Source organism: Talpa occidentalis, unplaced genomic scaffold, assembly GCF_014898055.3.
Source record: "Talpa occidentalis isolate TD23 unplaced genomic scaffold, MPIMG_talOcc4v2.1 talOcc4.5, whole genome shotgun sequence".
Taxonomy (NCBI): domain Eukaryota; kingdom Metazoa; phylum Chordata; class Mammalia; order Eulipotyphla; family Talpidae; genus Talpa; species Talpa occidentalis.
In genome coordinates this window covers 102,072,437-102,093,403 of record NW_023604861.1, presented here as the reverse complement: position 1 = coordinate 102,093,403, position 20,967 = coordinate 102,072,437, and the positions used below count along the sequence as shown (strand labels likewise).

Below are 20,967 nucleotides of genomic sequence, written 5' to 3'. Positions count from 1 at the left end.
CAATGTATAACATACATAAAAGTAAAATATACAACAGAAATATTATAAGGACAGGTAGAAGAAATGGAAAGGAGATAAAATGAACCATAAAAATAATTAGTTAACCCAAAAGTACACATAAACCCAAAAAAACAGAGAAGCTACCAATGAGCGTTAAGCCACCAGCAGACAGAAACAGAAAAATGAAACTGAGAATAAAAGTCAAGGCGGGGGGCAGGTGGGAATCAAAATCCTATGTAATAATTAGTTTAGCATTTCATATCACTTTTTTTCATACAATAAAATAAAAAGGAGACTATATATATTCAGTAAATTGAGTAGCCAACTAATGAAAGGGCTAATTCTTAGTGTTCATGACTGACATAAGCCTTGTTCAAACAAAATAAAAATGAATTTCAAATTTGATGTCTAACATTAGTAATTTTAAAGGTCTTTTTCCAGTATCAGAGAAAAGTTAAACTTCTGTCTATATCTACACACACACACACACACACACACACACACACACACACTTATTTATCCTCCCCCCACCCCAGCCCTACCACCCAGAAAAGCCACAAAAACATTTTTTTCAGCTTAGGACATGTTTTTTGTCTACGTTATCAAAAAGTAAATATATAGCACCTAAAATAAGGCAAATTTTCATCTTTCAAATTATTTTCTTGTATAACCTTAAATCCAAAAACATATTAGAAACTATCTGAATATTACCCAAACTGTACACCACTGTTCTCATTTTAGAGTTGCTTGCAGTCCAAAAGTCAAAGGAACCAGCAGCTGAATGAAATAATATCTTCTATGTGAGTGGAGAACACAGTGTGACCTACTTTGAGCTGTATTTCACCAAATAGCCCAGATTTTATTCCAGTTATTGCTCATAGTACACTCTGATAGGTCTGATGAGAATTCCTCCCCAACTTTTCTCTCTAGGGAGTTTTAAGGGTGCTAAATGGATGCGCTGATAACTCTTAACTGATTCAGAAGATTCAAAACAGTTAAGAACACCAAAAACAGCAGCAGATGTAGAATGCAAAGCCTCCCAAGAGACAGATGGCTCAAGGCAAACTGAAAGGAGGCAGTCAATTACCATAATCAATGGAACACACCCTTCTATCTTTATACAAAGTTCTATTAACCAAGATCATGAGTCATCCGCTCACAGGCTTGTTCTAACTACAAGTTACTATTCAATGCTTCTCAGCCAGCCATGCCTCATCCAAAGAATCTGAATTTTAATCATAAAGCTTCATTGTGTCTACCACCATATCTACCCTTGATCAGACCCAGCCTAGCTCTACACTCCATAGGCCCTGCTTTTACCCATCTGCAGTATCATCCTCTTAAAACTGCTTGCTATGTGTTCACACTGCTCTTCTTGTTCACTATCTCCAGTGAAAAGCCTCGAATGGTGCCTGGCACATATGCATGCATGAAGTACTTGAGTAATGAATGAATGAAAGGAATGTAACCTAGCAAAGCAAGTTCAAAATATCTATAAACAGCAAATTATAAAAAGAAGTACAAAACTCACATCACTAAAGAGTTGAACAATCAGCTTTCTCTGGGAACTAAGGGTGGGAACATTAATGGGAACAAGAGAAAATATGCATATACAGAGAACAGAGATGCTCTAGTATGTCATCTTCAATTCCGAAAGACAGAAAACAAGGCATGCCCTAGCGGGTGCATAAATACACCCAATAAATTGTGCCTCACTTCAATGCACATTCTCAACCTCAAACAATACTGCTCCTAACTTAGGATTCCCAATAAGCTGTAGATCCCTTAAATGTATAGCCCTAACTCAGATATATGCAGTCTTTGACTTGAGATCTCAAAATTGTATAGTCATATAACTACACAGCAATTACATAAAAAGAGCCTCAGAAAAACTGACTGAGGAAGGGTTCTGGTCATCAACCATATTGTTACTATCATAAGCAGATAAAAGAATGCAAGCTCTGAAATGCAAGAATTTTCAAAAACTATACTATCATTAAATCCAACTAGATTTGAACTAAATGCAGTTCATTAATGTCGTAAAAGTCCTTTAGAATAAAAGATGGATTAAAAAAATTTTAAGTACATTTGAAACAAATTAAGTGAGCAATCTAATTCCTCCATACAGCACAACTTGATATATACATCCTTTTGAAAATAGATTTTATTTTTTCAAATCCTGGTGAGTCAATAGCTTCTGCTTGGGATAAAGGAAAACTCTAGTCTTTAACACCACATGACAAATGGCTGGCTACCCCACAATGGAATCCCCCAAGAAACAGTAAGATGGAAAAACCAGTTTGGCTTACTTCCTGATACCAATGACCTCAATGATAGTGAACAGTTTATCTTCACAACTGTATTAAGCTGTATTTAAGAAACTGTATTCAAATTTTTTAAATGACAAACTCGCTGTGATGACTAAGAAGAAGAGTGGGCAAGGTAAAGGCTTCAAGGAAGCAGAGACAGGGACACAGTGTAATCAGAATTAGGTGTTTGAGTACGCTGATAAAAATGGGAAAAAGACCCAGGCAGATAAAGTCCCACTCTTTTCTCCCTTCTATGAAGTGTTGAAAATACAGTTTGATCATGCAGCTCTTCTGCACAAGTCTAGAAAGTCAGGCCAAAACACCTACTGAATGTATTATTCACAAAAGCCAAAAACTAGAAAATTACAATGCCCATCAACTGATGAACAGATAAAATTTCTCTGGACAACTATTCAGCAATAAAAAGGGACAAATTGCCACAATGCTACATAGAAGAAAAACAAACCAAAAAAAAACAAAAAAAAAACCAGATACCAGACACCACACACTGCATCATTTCATTTATATAAAATGTTTTTAAAAAAGGGGGCAAATTACAGATAAGACAAAATAGATTAGACAGGAGCTTTGGGCTGAAATCAGGATTTAACTACAAACTACAAAAGGGGGGATCTTGCTGGGGTGAGGACATGTTCTAACGCTCATTTGTGGTAAGGTTTATACCACTCAGTAAATTTACTAAACATCATTGAAAAATAAGCTCAAAATGGGTAAATTTCGTGATGTATAAAATATACCTCAATAAAGCTGTTTTTAAAAACCTCATGAACAAAATTCTGTCTCTTGAAAACTTGCTCAGAGCAGCGGCAAGCCTTGTACTCTGGAACATCTGCATCTTGTCTGCCTTTCCTTCTCCCTTATCCTCTCACATCCTAAATTAAGTAGCAGCACAGAGGTCATGAACTAAGGTACTGCTTTACTCCAGTTTTCATTTTTGTGGATGCTGCTGTTGTTATTGTTGTTGTTGTTTTCAGATGAAAAGCAGCAAATATGTCAGCAAAACCATAAATTTAAAATCAGAGCTGGGCCTCCCTGGTGGTGCAAGGGGTTAAGCACCGCACTATGAAGCAATCCGCAGCCTCTACAGCAAGAGTTGATCCCCAGCTGGCCAGGGAGCTACCCACATGGCACAGCAGACCTTTCCTATCTCGCCTGCTACTCCCCTCACCAGTATGTTTCAGTCAGTCTGCCTGTTCTGTTTCCCACTCCATCTCTGGTGAACCCTCTCACCCCCTGCATCTCTGGCTTGTACCCCAGTTCTTGTATGCATAAATAAATAAATATTTTTTTTTAAAAAATTAACTTCCAGCTAACTTCTATTCTAGTGCACATGAGTCATGGGGGTTAATTCCTATAAATATGATCACAAAGTAAACAAAAAGAGATAAAGAGGAAATATGGCAACAGAGATCATTTCTACCAGGTTTTGACAGATGAAGAAAGGAGGCAAAGTGAGTGGTAATTTTTAATAAAGAGGGAAATGTTACAACAAAAGTACCTAATAAGGGCACCAAAAGTGAGACAATTTGCCCCAAAGAACTCTGAGAGGATCATTATATAGAGGCAACTGATACTAGGTAACGTATAAGGCTAAAATCAGCAGAACAGATATTTCTGTGGTTCAATGCCCCAATTTCCCCTCTCTCTATCCCATGTAGTCTGGTGACTACACCATTTCACCCCAAACCCCTAAGAAACCAGAGGTTTAGCCCCTAAGGCAGATGAAGGAGAGATACTCCAGAAGAGAGAACATGAGGCAAAGATTAAGAGCAAATTAAAACAGTAGACTACTGGACCCCCAAACTACTACTACTAGATGTATCGCTATCCCTAGGCAGGAAAAGCCATTTGGGCATTCTTCTTAGAAAAACTGACCCAAAGAAAAGTCCATTGTTATAGAGAAGTAGGGTTCCCCATTGATGGCTGATCCTCTCTACACAGAAGTACCATTAGTCAACCACCTCTTGCCCACATACACTGAGATTCCAATTCATTTCCAGCACACAAGGAATCACCAACTCTAGGCATTTAAGGAATAAGCACAAAGATCAAAATGAACTGGGAAAAAAAGAAACCTGGAGGCATGAAAAATACATAGGTGCAAAAAAAATCAATCAAACAAAAGCTTTATACTCGGTATCCTCAGAAAGGTAAGAGCTCTATCCATGCAAGAATCGGTGCTGTTAAAAAGAGAATGGAAAAGAGTGTGAAAGAGGGCCGCTCTCATAACAAATATATTTAGAAATTTAATAAAATATTGAAATGTAAAGTAAAAAATATCTCATACTAGTAGAGGAAAAAAAATACAACAGTAGAGCAATAGATTAAAAAAAAAAAATCAATCGAAGAAGTGACCAATAAGATTTCAAGAAAGAAAAAATAAAGTTGTAGGGGAGGGCAAAGAAATTCCCAGAATAAATGGCATCGCCAAATACAAAGAATTAACCAAGTACTTAGAACAGTGAATGACAACAAATGACACATAAAATCTAAGAACACCAAGAATAAAAAGAAAATCCCAAAAGAGGTTTGGTCACATGCAAACAAGAGAGCACCAAACGTAAGGGGCAACCATATCTGGCCAGCTCCAAGATACCTCCAGAGAGAAAAAAGAAGAATCAATAGGTTATCTGAAACAAGAAATTATCTGATGCATTGAGTGTTTGGGGGAATTATTGGCTTAACTTTGCTAGGCATTTACTATATCTTTTAGAACATTTGAGAGGAAAGTAATGACAAATACCTAAAAAAAAGTAAATGAAAAAGTAATGCTAAGCAAGGGGGGGAAGTGCTTAATAAAGGAAATGTAATCATGTCAGACAGCTTGGCTCAAAGATAATGGTATTTATAGTCATGACAATATAAGCATTTATGATTTGAACCCAAAATGATGATACAGTGCTAAGGGAAGATGTGTAAGAGCTAACCCTTCAGCTACAACAGAACTATACCAGTAGTTCAACAAATGCGTAAAACTAATAAATCAAGAAATAGCACATAAGCATGTAATTTAGAAATATGGCAATAAATGAGATGTAGCAAATAAAAGTACTGAAAATAGATGTCTTTTGAGAATAAGATAGCTCCAAATTTTGATTTTTGATATGACAATTTTACTGTCACCTGATTGTAAACTATGTTCACTCATACTGTTATGTTCACTCACTATTTAGTCTTGAAGGCCCTATTTATCATCTAGTGAAAATTAAGTTTTTTAAGTCATAACATAAAAGTGGTTTTTCTTTTAATTATTTAAGTTTAATAGGATCACTTGTCAGTGGCCATATCTGAGATAGTTACAATGCCCCAGGGATCAAAGGCATTTGGCAATTAAGCACAAAGTATAATTATGCTTAAAAGCTGCATGTGCTCTAGCCCTTACTTCTCAAGGGTAGGAGAATAAGCACTGGACATGGCCAATAGCCCCCAATTTCCCAGCTTGCATATGCAACAAATCAGCCTAGAGCTCACACTAGAGCCCTGCAGAGACTCGATCCTGCTAATTCAGTGTTCCTGGAGGGTGGTCTGCTGACCAGGGCCCACAATAATGTGATTTCAGAAATTGAGAATAACTGCATAAAAACTTTTATAGCAATATGAAAAATAACATTATGTCTTTCAGTTATAATAATAAAAAAAAAATTAGGCTGATTCTTTACATTTCTACTTTCTCATTTCACTTTTCCAGTCATTTCTCTGTACAATATTTCTTACTGGATTCTGTACACTGCTGAGGTTGAAAAAAGCACACTGAAGTCTGAGCAGGTGCCAGGCACAGGCACTGTGTCTGAACGTGAATATGCTAGGTAGAGGTCCTGGGAAGTCAGACAACACAGGATTTACAGTTGATTTTACATATTTGGCATTTTGTGTCCATCTACCCTGTCTTTCCTGAGTTACTTCAGGGTAAACATATTGCGCACTTTCTTCACCAGTGTCTGCACACCAAACATGGCTTGGGTAACAACAGCACAGGTTAAGTACTGTAAATGGTAACAACATAGTGAGTACCAGAAACGGTATGAAACCACCACTGTATGGTTAGTTGTTTTGCATTATGTCTCCCCAACTTAGTCCTAAGTACCTCATAACACCACCAGGATGTCAGAGCTTTTTAAGATCCCAGTTTTTAAAGCTTGGTTAAGTCCTACAACTTAACCATTCTGTGCTTCCTTTTGAAGTTCTTAGAGATAAAAATGCCTCCCAACATACCACTTCTCTTGTGAACAATACCAGTGAACTTTTATTACTGAAGCAGCCTCATAACAAGAGTATCATATTCTGGCTGATGGACAGTCATATAACATAATAGCTAAGAATGAACGGCTGCCATGCATGTCGCTGGCAATAAAACCTCACCCTGGCCTTTTCTGTAGCCTTCTACACAACCCTCACTTACAGCCAAAAAATCTATCCTGATTCCTGTGTTATCATGTTACTGGAGCAAAATAATTCTAATTTCAAAATAACCAAATCTTCTAAATGCTAAATAAGTACTGGGGAATCACTATACTCTTAGCGATTATCCCCAAACTAAATATTAAATTTACCTTTGTATTTTAACACTGGTAATTCAGACTATTTTAAGAAACCAACCTGAATTAGTGAAAAATCTGTAGTAAACATTCAAAGTAATTACCTGCAAGTACTTTATAGACTACTGGCAATCCAGTACATATCTATCTTCTTTTGAGAGAAACAAAGTTTTAAAACACTATTTTTAAGGAGGCAATCTAAACTTGTTTCAAACCTAAAAATGATCACAAGCTCTAAATAAGTAGTATTTGACTTTGAGAACTGACTGTGGATTAAGTCCCTGACTCAAAATACAGTTAATGTGACTGAAAGGGAGTCTGTGCTTTTGTACACTTTACTAAAGAAGAGTATGCCTCCCAGATTACTACATAGTTGTCCTGCCTTCTGGTCAATAATTCTGCTTCAGCAACTGTGTCTGAAAGCAGTACACTTGTGCAATTATTTGAATATTTTGCTACTGCCTACCAATTTTTTAAAATGATATGAACATAGAGAAATGAAAGCCCCAATACTCATGATAAGCAGCACTGGTCTCAGAAACTTAAAAAAACTGAGAGACAGAAAACACCTGATGCTCTAAAGGGAAACAATCTCTTGGTTCAAGCAGCTGTTGACCACCAGTTGGGCACATACTTACTAATAAAGAAAACATGAAGTAAAAGACTATGTATGAAATCTCTAAGTGAAAATGTACTTAGTTTACAATATTTTTAGTTCCCTATAAATTAAACTCCTGAGAGGATTATTCCTTTACTCAGCACACTTGTTTAGGGATGCATTATTTCCAAAAACATCTTTGCTCTTTAAGATAAGTCCACAAAAATCTAGACACCCGCACTGTACTATAAAGTACCCCCAGACAATATTTTTGGATTGTGTCCATATGTAGAAATAAACATATATCCAAAATTCATTAAGAAAAAAGGCAAAATACAAGTTTGCAGTTATGCAACTAAACATATATTACAAAGTTTTAAGCAATAAGGAATTAAAAACCCATCATCATCAGTTTCATCTGGTGGTTAGATTTTCTTTAAGGTTTTTAATATTCCTGAGTTAGTGTAATTGCGAAACAGCTTTTGGAAGTTTGGGGCTGATATTTTTTAAGAGAGCTACACATTAATACAAGTTCAACAAGGCTGGCTTCCTCCCACTTTAAGTCCAGAATCCTTCCAGCAAGAAGGAACTCTATTTTAAAACAAGTCTGTACATGCCCCTCAGCAGCAGGTCAACCCTCTTCCTAATGAAAACATCTAATTCCACAAAATTCATTTTGCCCCCCTGGACATCTTCACCTCCAGTTAAGACAAGGGATGCTACACTTAAATTAAAAAACATTGAGAGAAAACCCCTCACAAAAGTTTAAGAGCTTCCTCCCATAATGTTAGACTAATGATTTTTAAAAGCCAAACAATTTATATGGCACTTCACAGCTGAGCAATTGAAAGTAATTTTAACACTTTCACAAATAGCAAAGCTCCTCCTAATCCAGTAGGCAAACATTTATACCCATTAAAAGGGCCACACCAAAGACTGCAGAGAATGAGTGAATTGCAGGTTAAACTTAGCAAGGAGACCTGCCCAAGAATTCACCTCAACACTCTTCCTCTTCACAGCATCAGCCTTCGCCTCCTCTCTTCTGGACCACTGCCAACCATCATAACTCTTCTTCAGTCCCAACAAAACTTTCAATGGCTCCTAAATGCTCAAAGAATGGCGTCCCTCCTCAACTCATGCCCAAATAACCTCTCCTCAAGATTTCCACTATCCCCTATACTGCCTGCCATTACCAAGTCACCCTCAGCCTTTCTGTCTCTCTCTCTCTCTCTCTCTCTCTCTCACCCCTCTCTCCCCATCTTTCTTCAAAAAGTAAGGGGTACAGCATTAGCACAGCGCCTACCAGGTGGCAAGTTCTCAGTGTTTGTTCTCCCTATCATGCAGGTCTTTAAGGCTAGAGTACACTCATCCTCAACCTCCAAGGTCTACAGCCTCCTTTCATTCAAGGTCAGGATCAGACCGGATCTAGGTGCTCAGTTTTCCATAAAGACTGTTGTCCCTCCTGTGAGTAAGCTGACTCCTGACACTACACATATAGGATTCTAAACTCCCTAATTACTCCTGCTGACCCCTAAACAGTGCCTTTCCAGTGACAGGATTTCCCTTCTCCTAGACAAGGCATTTGGAAACACCAACCATTATATACTCACAAAATACAAATACAAATAGTTACTTTAAGAAAAAATAAAAGTAGTCAAATAACTATTAAAAATAATAAAATCCAATATAACATGTAAATAAACCAATTTATTTCTGGTTTTAATATTTCACACAATCATTGTTCCCTTTGATAAAAACAACAGGTACCACATTTACTCAACATACACAAAGTCATGCTGTAGTATATATACTATACATATACCGTATATAGTATACATTGGCACTTGTTTTATAAATGATTCCCTAATAAAGCCTTGTGAACAAAATTGTTAACAATTTTTTCCCTTAAGTGTTAATATGTAAATATTCTTCTATATGACTCCCTCAAAAATCTAAGGCAAAAAATAACTTTCTCTAAAAAGGCTAGGGCCTCCCCGGTGGCGCAGCGGTTGAGCGCTGGGTTGCAAAGCTGCCCGCAGCCTCTGCAGCGCCGGTTCGATTCCCGGCTGCTCCCCGGCCACCAGAGGAGGGTCCCACATGGTGCGCAGACCTCTCCTGCCGCCCGCTGCTCCCCTCAGCAGTGTACTTCGGTCCTTCTGCCTGCTCTGCTCCCTGCTCTGGCTCTGGTGAATTCTCTCACCCTCCCGCGCTTCTGACTGTACCCAGTGCATGTATAAACGAAACAAACGAACAAATAAATAAATAAATAAAAACATGCCTCTATAAAAAGTTAAAAAAAAAAAAAAAGTTAAAAAAGTTAAAAAGGCTATATGCCCTATGCTTCAATTCCTTTTTTTAGATAAAATTATATACTGTTCAACTATCCAGTTCTAATTTTTATCAGAAATAGAGAAAATTATAAACTATCCCCCCAAAAAGCTATTCTCATAGAACCTATCAAAACTCCCTCTTCTCAACTGATTTATTCATTCTCAAAATAAGCAAAACTATCAATACAAAATGAAAACTTCTAGAAAAGAAAATACAGTAATTTTAAACTATAACAATAGCTATGAATTTAACAATAGTTAAAAAATATGTTAGAAACTCAGGTTGTTCACCTTATAGGTGGTTTACTTGTGGTTTTTTTTTAAACTTCTTTATAAATAACATATCTGTCACAAATATTCTTCAAACTCTGATGTTATTCACATTAAAGAATGTCTAGCAGCAATAAATAAATGCTAGAGTATTAATCTTTACCCCAAGCCACCGTATGTAAATCATGTCAATAAAATCCAAAATAAACTTTTGTGTATAATGTAAATGGTTTTGGAAATCATATATTAAAGAGAGAAGGAAATAAAGAAGTTAACTATTTCCACCATTTCTGAGATTATTATTAAAGAAATATTACAGAAGTCCTTGTAATAGTGAGAAAACAAGTAATGAGACAACCAGGAAAATGTTAGCACTGAATATCTGATATTAAAGACTTTACCGTCAGGTATGGTGAGGGTAGTGTGATTATCTAAGAAACAACCACCAAAAAAAAAAGATATATGCTTAAGTATTTGTGGGTGAAATGTTCTCTAGGCTACGCATTAAGGTAATACAGGGGAAGACTACTATAAATGATCCAAAATTAGTTACATGCTCGTAACTATTAAGCCAGGTGATCCACACTCTCCTGTGTGTTTGAAACTCAACATGCCCAGTGAGAGAGTATGTCTGAAAACTTCCATGATAACAAGACAGAACTGCTTGTGAGCAAAATCTCAGGCACTATTTTGTTCAGGATTGTATGCACCCTTGCACAGATTTCTTAATTCAAAAGTAGAGCATTTCTCCTCTACTGTACAAACTTTGTAGTAATGCTGTATCACTGCCACTATCCCAAATACGTCCCAAATGTAGTCCTCAGCAACTCTACTTCAAAACTTTGGGAGAAAAGAGGAGATGGAAGCAAAGAGGGAATGGAGGAGGAAAAAACTTAACAATGAACCTGCCCAAACTGACACCATAAAGAGTCCCCACTTGTTATAATCAATTAATATACATCCAGGTTGCTTTCTTTATTTTTTTCTCAGTTTAAAAACATTGCCTTCCAGTTTACTTCCCTGCTCCTCACATCCATGCTGACCAAAAAAGACACAAACAATCCAACTACTGTGTAACCAGGTCAAAAACAAGCTTTGGCTAACTCACTTGGAAGAGTACACTCACTACTTAGGATTTGGCCAGAAAAACTGGGTTAGAAAAAACCAACTGGTGCTTAAACAAACACTGGGTCTAAGGAGAATGTTTTTAAGCCAGTTACCAGGACACTCACTGAGTTGCAACACAATTTTTTCCAAAATTTTCCAAAGCCTTCCGAATTCAGTAGAGCCCAGCAAGCTGAGTTAACAGGACTCCCTTTCAAATTCAAAAATCTGGCCCCTGCCCCAACAGTTAACCAACAAAACACATGCTAATTCACTTGAGATCACCTAAGAATACAGACTCAGGTTCTGACCACAGGCCACGGGGAAGTTGGACCTGGGGAGAGGGATTTAAGTGATAGATAAACCCTATTCATAAAGCAAAAGAGAGACAATAGAATCCACACTTCATTTGGTCTAAGAAAAAGTCTACAGTAAGCTTCCCCCACACACACATTTTTAATGAAACAATGACAATTTTTCATGGTGAAATACAAAGCTCTGCTTTATAAGATATTTTTTCTAAGCCAACCTTGTACCCACTCTTAACAGTTATAAACACCACCAGTGCTGACAACTTTTAGAAAATGTTTAGTAATAAGAAACAAATCAAGACAGAGAGAATTTAATATTCTGTTTCAAATTCTCAAGGCCTGTGCCTCCATTACCTACAGCTTTGAGAATCTCCAGAACGTGCAGTGGATAAAATGAACAGCACTTAGTCACATCAGGTGTCAGCTACTCAGGGCGGACTCACAGTCTCCGGATTTGTTAGCTTCATTTACAGTTGGAGGGTGGGTGTTAAGAAAGAGAAAGACCTAGGGTGGGTGTGAAATCTGGGCATCCTCTTTACTCTTAGCTCTCCCTCATTTCTGTTTCAATTACACACCTGTCAAACAGGTTATTCCTGGAATTCAGATTTTATAATCCTCACACTGTAATTCTCCCTGCTCCTGTTGCCCAAACACACACACCCCTCCCTGCTTCCCCAAAATATGTATCTATCAGTAGAATGTATGACAGACAGGAGTTAGAAAGTTGTTCCAGGTAACCCAAACTCGCACCTTGAGCACTTGGCCAGCATTCAAACACGGTAACACTATGACGATTTTCCAGAAGGCCAAGGCAGTGGTTTAGGATAATCATAGGCAAGGCCCGTCTATACTGAATTTTAATTAATGCACAAACTCAGGCGGCCAGATTTGAGAAAACAAAAAAAAAATTAAGCTTGTCTTTTGAAAAACGCTTTCCCATCTTATTGAAGAAAAGTGCATGCCTAAGAGTATAGCTTATTTCCTTATCTCAAAGCCAGGAAATGAGGTCTTTGAAGGCCAGTCTGAATATAAATTCTGTTTAAAAACAGGGACTGCAAGGCGTTTGAAAACCCCCTTTCCAACTTTGGCCAAGTGGCATGGCCTCCAGTCAACAGCGTGTTTATCACCCTTTTCCCCGTCCCCCAAGCAGAAGTTTCAACACGTCAAGGAAACAAAGAAGGCTCCCCACACCGACCTTGTAGACTTGTCCATAGGTGCCATTTCCAACCACTTCCACCAGCTCAAAAATCCCAGCAGGATCCTAGAGGAGAAGGAGGGGAGGGGTTAGAATTTAAAAGCAGCACAACAATGAATAAAGCGGGGCAGCAGGAAAGAAAGGGCGGTTACAAAAGAGGTGGGTTTCGCCCAGTGCAGTCCCGGAGGGCCGCGCCACCGGTGCCGGGCGCCGAGGCCGCGGGGCGCGCGGGGGGCGGCGGCCCCGGGCCGGGGCGCAGGCGGAGGGTCGCGCCCCGCGCCCCCACACATGCCGACACAGGCAGACAAAGGGGCCGCCGCGCCCGCGGGGCCGCCGGCGGCGGCGCACGGGCGTCCTCCGGGCCAGGGCGCGGCCGCCGCTCCCCTCGCGCCCGCGGCGGGCCGGCCGTGGCCACTCACCCGCAGGGAGGAGAGATCGATGTCCACCAGACTTTTTGCAGGGGAGTCGTTCGCCATTTTCCCTTTTGGCCACCGGAGAAATAACGAATAAGGCTACTTCTCCTTCTGTCACAGGCCAGGCCGCCGACGGCGCCTCCTCGCCAGGGAGCCGGGCGGCCCGGACTCCGCCTCGCGAGGCCGGGGACGGCGGGCGGCTCGCGGCTGTCGGCCCGCCCGGGGCCGCGCGCGGAGAGCGGACGGAGCGTGCGCGGGGCGGCGGCGACGGCGCTCACACCATGGCGCGGGGCAGCCGTCAGGCCCCCGGGCGTCGCCCGCCGCCTCAGGCCCCGGCGCCCGCGCCCCGCGCCGCGCGCCTGGAGGACGGGCCCCGAGCGTGGGGCCGCGGCGTCGCCGAGAGTTGAGCGAGGGAGCGCGAGGCAGCGAGACAAAGATAACCCGGGAGGCGGGGGCGGGGGCGGGGAGGGAGGCGGGGAGGGGAGGGGGCGGCGGGAGGGAGGAGAAACGGGACACCAAAAATATATTCTGAGGAGAGAGAAAACAGCTCCCCCTTTCCTTCTCCTGCAGGAAAAACGAGCGGAAACGCGCTCACGCCCGAAACCCGGCCGGGGAGGCGCGGGGCGAGCCGCCCGTGCGGCGTGAATATTCATCAGGGGTGGGGCCCGGACAAAGGCCGGACGGCGCGCAGCGGCCGACTCGGGGCGCACGGCCCCGCGCGGCGCCCCCGGAAGGGGCTGGAGGAGGGATGCAACTGTGGGGTTTCCCCAGAAACGCCCCTACCTCGCGCTAATCCTAAAGGAAAGGAAATTGACCTGGACCCAGAGGCAGAGGGGAGGACGGACCCGTCTCGGGGAGAGGCGTGTCCCGCCCTGCCGCTGGGCCGCGCCCAAACTCTGCTGGAACGACAAGGCGGTGTACCCGAGCAAAGGAGGGTCCTCCCCGTCTCAAGCCCTGGGATCTCCAACCCTCGCCATCAGATTCTGTGCCCTGACGACCCTCATCTCCGTACCCCGGCTTGATTTTCTTTCCCTTTCTCTTGTTTTCGTTTCTCCTCTTTCCCATGCTAAATGTGAGACCTGGTTGTAGTTGTAGTTCACTGAGCAGCATCCCTTGGCTGCCTGGTCCCAAGACTTTAGGTGGAAACAGAATCCAGAGCAGCTCCTCTGGTTGCCTTGGGCTGAATTCCTTACCTCATTCCGTAGGTGTCTTTGGGGCCACAAGTACTAGCCCAGGTTTTGTGCTTAGAGATCACTAAAAGGCAACAGGCTTCTTCTAACAACTTTGGAAGCTAGGCAGTAGTTAGGTGTCTTCATCCTATTAAGCAAGGATATGTTGTCTGTGCAGAGCAATCATTTTTATTATATCGCTCCACTGTCCCAGAAACTTTCAGTGGCTCAGTGTCACTGCCTCACAGCAGGTTCTCAAATATGAGTACATTGAAATCAGGAAGAATTATAAAAACACTGACTGCAACCCCACCTCAAAGTTTCTGGTTTAGCAGGTCAGGGTAGGCCTGAGAATCTGCATTTCAACAAGCTCTCAAATGATGCTAACTTTGCTGATACAGGAATCACACTTTTTTAGAACTTTATCCAAGGCCCTTTGTGATGACTTAACAAATATCACCACCATCATTACCAATTCTTTTCCCAGTTTAATGATCGTTCCACTTGCTGTTTTTCAATTTATAATGGTGCAAGAGCAATACACATTCAGTAAAAACAGTGTTTTGAATTTTTATCTTTTCCTGGGCTAGTGATATTCAGCATGATAAATCCTGATGATGGTGGGCAGTGACAGCATTCCAGTTCACCTGTGAGATGAGAAGGATAAACCACTGATGGCCTACAACTTACAAGGTGTTGCAACATTTTCAAAATACTGTTTTATGTTTTCTGATCCGGTCTCATCTACAAAACATCCATCTGTGCCTGAGATAGTCTGTGGTAGATGATTTTGCCCAACTAATTTAGGATAGGCTAAGCTATGTCATTTGGTAGACTAGGTGTATTAAGTGTGTTTTCAATTTACAGTATTTTCAAGTTACCATGGATTTCTTGGGCTGTAACCCCATTGTAAGCCAAGGAAGCTCTTTGCTGAAAGATGAGGAATGTGCCTATGTTACTTAAAAGTATAGCCTGAAACGGAGCAGGGGTTCCTGCCTCCCAGTAGTTTGGGTTCCAAGATTTTTGACTATGAGAAAATGTCTTACCTCCTTGTCTTACTTTGAGAATCCACTGTAAGGTTAAAATGTATTCAAGGAATCTATTGATCAGGAACCAAAGTGTTCCTATGGATTTAGTAACTTAGTTTTTTAAATCTATTAACAGCAATGGTATTTTCTATAAGTAAAAATTAAATGATTTACTCAGAGCTGCACCTTCAGACTATGTTATTATTAATAATGGTTTATTAGTGTTTGTTATTATAGATAGCACCAATTGGGTCCAGGCAATGTACTAAATCCTTTACATGTATTCTCTCTTTATTCTGCACATTAACCCCAAATTGTAAGTTGTCTTCCTTTTCCCATCGTACTTGTTCAGAAAAACCAACGTTTAAAGAAGTGACGGGCCTCCCTTGTAGCACAGGGATTAAAGTCTCAAGCTGTTGCCAGCCTCTGCAGTATGAGTTCGTTGGGCATAAGTGCCCAACCTGGCCAGGGAGCTGACCCACATGGCACAACAGACATCTCCTGTCTCGCCTGCTGCTCCCCTCAGCAGTGTCATTTCAGTAGATCTGCCTGTTCTGCTCCCCACTCTGTCTCTGGTGAATCCTCTCACCCCTCCCCACCCCCGCAGTTCTTGTATGCATAAATAAATAAAAAATCTTAAATCTTAAGATTAAAAAATCTTAAAAAAAAGTAAAATCTTAAAAAAAAAGTTAAAAAAAGTAAATCTTAAAAAAAAAGGTAAAATAAAGTTTTGTGACTTATGTATACAGATGGACCTGAGTCTCCTGAGTCTCCATTTCCTCTCTGGATTTTGGATGAAAACTGGGGGTAAGAAGAATAGTTAAGTAGCCATCAGAGCCCAGGGGAGCTTAATGAGGACTGGAAAGAGGAGCGATAGAAGTATAGAGTCAGTAGACTCTTTGAAGACCTGGCATCTGATAGGATGCCAAAAACAGTATAGACAAAGTGGAAAACATTGCTTGTGGTTCAGAGCCTTCACACATGGTCAGAACTATCATAAACAGAGGAGAGGATGCAAGTTGCTAAATGGGTGTGGCAGAAGAAAGTTTGGTCTGGGAATCTATACGAAATTAGTTAACTTTTCAGCAAAAGCAGCATATACTTGCCCACCTTGCAACTCTGTTCTAGTCCTGAAGATAGAGGGCATGTTCTCAATAAACAGTCATGTATTCATTTGCCAAGCAGCATACCATAGACAATGTGGGGTGGGGGAAATATTTTCTCACAGTTTTAGAAGGTAGAAATTCAAGATCAAGGTTCTAGTTAGTTGATTTGGTTTCTGGTGAGAACTCTTCTTGCAGACCCACTATCTCACTATGTAATCAGGTGGGCTTGCCTTATGCTAATAAGCAGAGCGCAAATTCTGGTGTGTCTTATAAGGACACCTATTTGATCAGGGACCTTATGACCTTCTAAATTTAACTGCAGTTATTTCCTTAGATGCTCCATCTCCAAATACTAGGGATTATGGTTTCAACATAGTAATGTGGGGAGGGGAAGTATCAAACATTCAGGCCATAGCAAGTGTTAGGCAATACATGATGCCAGGAGGAAGACTAAAAGTCATGGTCCTTGTCCTCAAGGGTCTATTTGAGAACCCAAAATAAACCCACCCAAAAAGACAATATTCAAGACAATAGGTTGGAAAATAAGGCCAATTTGGCATCTTAGGCTAGAGGAAAAAATAGCTTGCTTGGACAAAAAAAATAAAAAGTTGAAAGAATAAGACTGGTCACATAGGACCAGAGTTCTTAATTCAGAGAAAGCTAAGAGACAACGCTAGACAGGTTAGGTCAGACCAGGAGATAAAACTGAGGAAAAAGCGACATGTGAGTTAAAAATAGAACCCAGAGAACCAGTCAAGTCAAAGGAGAGAGAGCCTAGGCTTGGCTTTAAGAGCTCAGATGGCCGGTGAGATGCTTATGAGCTCAGGAAACCTTGAGATGAAAATATACAACTTAGGGTACAATGGACTAGATTGGCAATTACCTCATCCCCTGTCACAGAAATTCTAGGAGGAGCTTAATTATGCAAGAGGTCCATATTGACAAACCCAGGCACATTATGTATTTCCTAATTTTTTCTTTATTGCAAAAATATTGGTAGAACCCTCTTTTCAAACTCAGAAAAACAAAGGTAAGGCAGAACAAGGAAAGCAGCAGAGCTGTGAAACTGCACTGCATGAACATAAGTTAAGGGTTCAAGGTCATAGGTCAACTAGAGATAAGTGGTGGAAGTAGTGGTAAGCAAATGGAATGAAGTCTAACAAAGAAAATAATTGTGGGATGTGTTCAGAAGAGGTAAAAGCATAGATTTAGGTATCAGAGATCTGAGTTCACACACATGGTGTTAAGCAAATACTTACCCTCTGTGCCTGTCAGTTTTCAAATGTGAGATTAGGGGATTGGATGGAAAAAATCAAAAGGTTTCCCTTAGGGTATTAAGTAGCCTTATATAACCCTGACCTGAGTCCTATAACTGCTCATACATCTTAGCCAAAGTATGAACAACTTAGAGAGTTGACATGAAACAATGGAAGTTAGTGGCAGCAAAGTTCATCCCTTTAAAGGTCATTTTGAGCATCGGTAGAGTCAGAATCTTCAACTAATGTATCATTTGAATTGAAAGGAAGCAACTATTGGAGTATAGGGTTGGGATCCAGAAGCAGGTCAAAGAGCAACAAAAGGAGAAGCAAGACTAGAGGCAAAACAGGTATCCTACCCTAGCTGTCAGGAATTGGGGGCAGTGCTATGGATGTTATTGCTTTATGATGAAGAATTACCTTAGCTTGGATGCCCTAAAAGCAAACCCTGTAACAAGGATTTGGGTGCAGTTAGTGTATTTGGGAGTTGACCCAGAAGGCACAAAGAAAGAAGAGAAAGGGAAACATGCAATAAAGGTGAGCCCACCAAGTATGTGTTGATGAGCAGGTTGTCACTGTGGCAGGTGGACTTGCTATGCCTAGCTAACTAGAAAATAAGTATAGATAAACCTTATTTCACATATACCCTGAAAATGATTTTTTAACATGTGTTTTAAAAACACAGTAGTATTGTAAATGCAGGGGAGCTTACATTTATAGAAGGCCTATTTGAAATATATAAGATATTTCAATATATATGGAGTTATTGTCCTTTAACTTATCCTTCTTGTATTTCTATATTTAATATACCAGGATTGCTTAAATCGAATTCACCTGTGCAAAGTCCCTTACCTGGAAAATCTTCAAGGGTCCTTGAAAATGAGATCAGAAAAAGCCCTAACTTTAGAAACCAGGGGGAAGGTAGACAGGGGTATTAATTGTTAGGTATGTCTGGGTTTAATAGGTGGTTGGATGAGGGGAAATAGGGTTTCTAGCAAGGAAAGGCAAACATAAGCCTGTTAGTTAAAGAAATATCAGACTTAAAAAAAACAAAACTACAAGATTCAAATTAAGTCAGCATGTAAGAGATTGTGGCATAAAGTGATCAATGAAGGCTTGTTTTATTTTTTAAAAATCATAAGAATACTAAAAAAAAAAGAAAAGAAATATCAGACGTGTATTTCTTTTTTATCACATACTTGTGGATTCAGCCTGTGCTTCTACGTCTCAGAAAGTGATCAAACCAGTGGGCCTCTCTTATGCTCAGCCACTTAATATGTCACAACTGAAATGCAATCATGAGTTTGAATATGATGCATCAGATCCTGGCCAATATGCATCAGAACTCCCATTGAAGAGGATTCAATTATAATCAAGTTTACCCTTTAAAAATGAATGAACCACAAGTCTCCATTAGTGATACTGCAAGCAGGCCAGTCCTATTGATTTTCAGTTCTCAGTTAATTATAGTGACTCCACTCTCAAAATCTTCTAAAATATTCCCTGTAATAAAAGATTAAGTGCTGACATACCAACAATAAACTATGTACTATAACTATTTATGAATTATAAAATTTGAGACCTTTTCTGTCCTTTTGAATAAACATCATTATCCTCTTAATCTTCTTGTCCATATCTACGCTCTATGTTCAGTGGACAACAAGTTTCCAAATATGTAGTCAGGACCAGGTCAAAATGCCAGCCATGACTGACTTGACTTGTCCTAATTCTTGGCTATAGACAACTCCTTGCGATTGGTTGGGAGTTGAGTGGCACAGTATTGGGGGAAGCAAAGAGTTAGACAATAAATTTTATTTGGAACATTATTAAAGTCTCTACCATTGGGCCTCCCTGGTGCCGCAAGGGGTTAAGCACAGCACTATGAAGCTATCACCTGTCACTGCAGCACAAGTTCGATCCCCGGCCAGCCAGGGAGCAACCCAATTGGTGCAGCAGACCTCTCCTGTCTCGCCTGCTGCTCCTCTCAGCAGTGTGTTTCAGTCGTCTGCCTGTTCTGCTCCCCACTCTGTCTCTGGTGAATCCTCTCACCCCCCACACTTCTGGCCTCTACCCCAGTTCTTGTATGCATAAATAAATCTTTTTAAAAAAATGATGGCAGCATTCATTTTGAAAGTTCCAGGAACTAGCAACAAGGTAATCACTCAGGAGAGAACCAATAGCCTAGCTTAAATGGAAAAATCTGTTTTTTTCTTTCCACAAAGAGGGAGATCAATTAATTCTTCCTAATGTTTGTGTGTGTTTTTGGGGTTTTTTTTTTTTGAGTCTCCTCAACTCTTTACATAAAACATTTCTGACATCTCAGGTCACTGAACATGTGGAGGTTTTCCCCTGCACTGAGCAATTCCCTATATGACCTGGCTGTCTTAAAATTTAAGGCAATTCTGATACTATCTACCCAAACATCAACAAATTCTACAAGGATGTGGTCAGTCCTTCATGACTCCCCTACACACACACACTTCATGCCAAGCCCAAGCTATCCCTTGTGCTTCTGACCAACCAGCTATTGATGGGTGGTTTCAATGACCCCCTTAGGGTTCAATTACTTTGCTAGAACAATTTACAGGACTTAAGGAATCATCTACTTATATTTACCAATTTGTTAAAGGATATGATGATGGCTATAGATGAACAATCAGATGGAGAGATATATAGGGAAAGGTTTGAGAGGGTCCAGAGTACAGGAACTTCTGTCCCCATGGAGTTGAGTAGATCACCTTTCCCATGTAGATGTGTTCATAAATTCGATCCCCCCGCCAGCCAGGAACTACCCACACGGCGCAGCAGACTTCTCCTGTCTTGCCCGCTGCTCTGGAATTTCTTCAGACCCCATACTATTGGGATTTTATGGAGGCTTTATCACATAGTCATGATCAGTTGTTAACTGCATTTTCAGCCTTTCTCCTCAAGAAAATAGGGATGGGGAAAAAATGTTCAGCATCACTTGTAATCAGGGAAATGCAAATCAAAACTACAATGAGATACCATCGTACACCAGTGAAAATGGTACATAATAAAAAAAACTAGCTACAACAAATGTTGGCAAGGACGTGGAGAAAAAGGAACTCTCCTGCACTGCTGGTGGGAGTGCAAAATGGTCCAGCCACTATGGAGAGCTGTGTGGAGATTCCTCAACCTGCTAAAGATGGAGCTTCCATATGATCCAGCAATTCCACTCCTAGGTATTTACCCAAAGGACACAGAAACATTAATTCAAAAGGGCACCTGCACCCCTATGTTTATAGCAGCACTGTTTACAATAGCTAAGCTTTGGAAACAACCCAAATGCCCAAAAATAGAT

The 20,967-nt window shown here is 40.5% G+C and overlaps 1 protein-coding gene across 49 annotated transcripts in view; it reads right to left on the bottom strand.

Annotated features, from left to right (window-relative positions):
• The window catches only part of MAP4K4 (mitogen-activated protein kinase kinase kinase kinase 4), a 180,420-nt gene extending 166,922 nt beyond the window's left edge, over positions 1-13,498 (bottom strand). For 39 of the 49 annotated variants that reach the window (XM_054701915.1, XM_054701925.1, XM_054701926.1 and 36 more), the window contains exons 1-2: positions 13,093-13,273; positions 12,674-12,739 (exon numbers count right to left, since the gene is read on the bottom strand). In XM_054701915.1, the coding sequence (XP_054557890.1) occupies positions 12,674-12,739; positions 13,093-13,149 (123 nt within the window). In that variant the 5' untranslated portion in view covers positions 13,150-13,273. Of the gene's footprint in view, positions 1-12,673; positions 12,740-13,092 lie in introns of all 49 variants that reach the window. The other 10 variants (XM_037527994.2, XM_054701927.1, XM_037528013.2 and 7 more) reach the window with 1 other exon arrangement.
• Between the last annotated feature and the right edge of the window lie 7,469 nt (positions 13,499-20,967).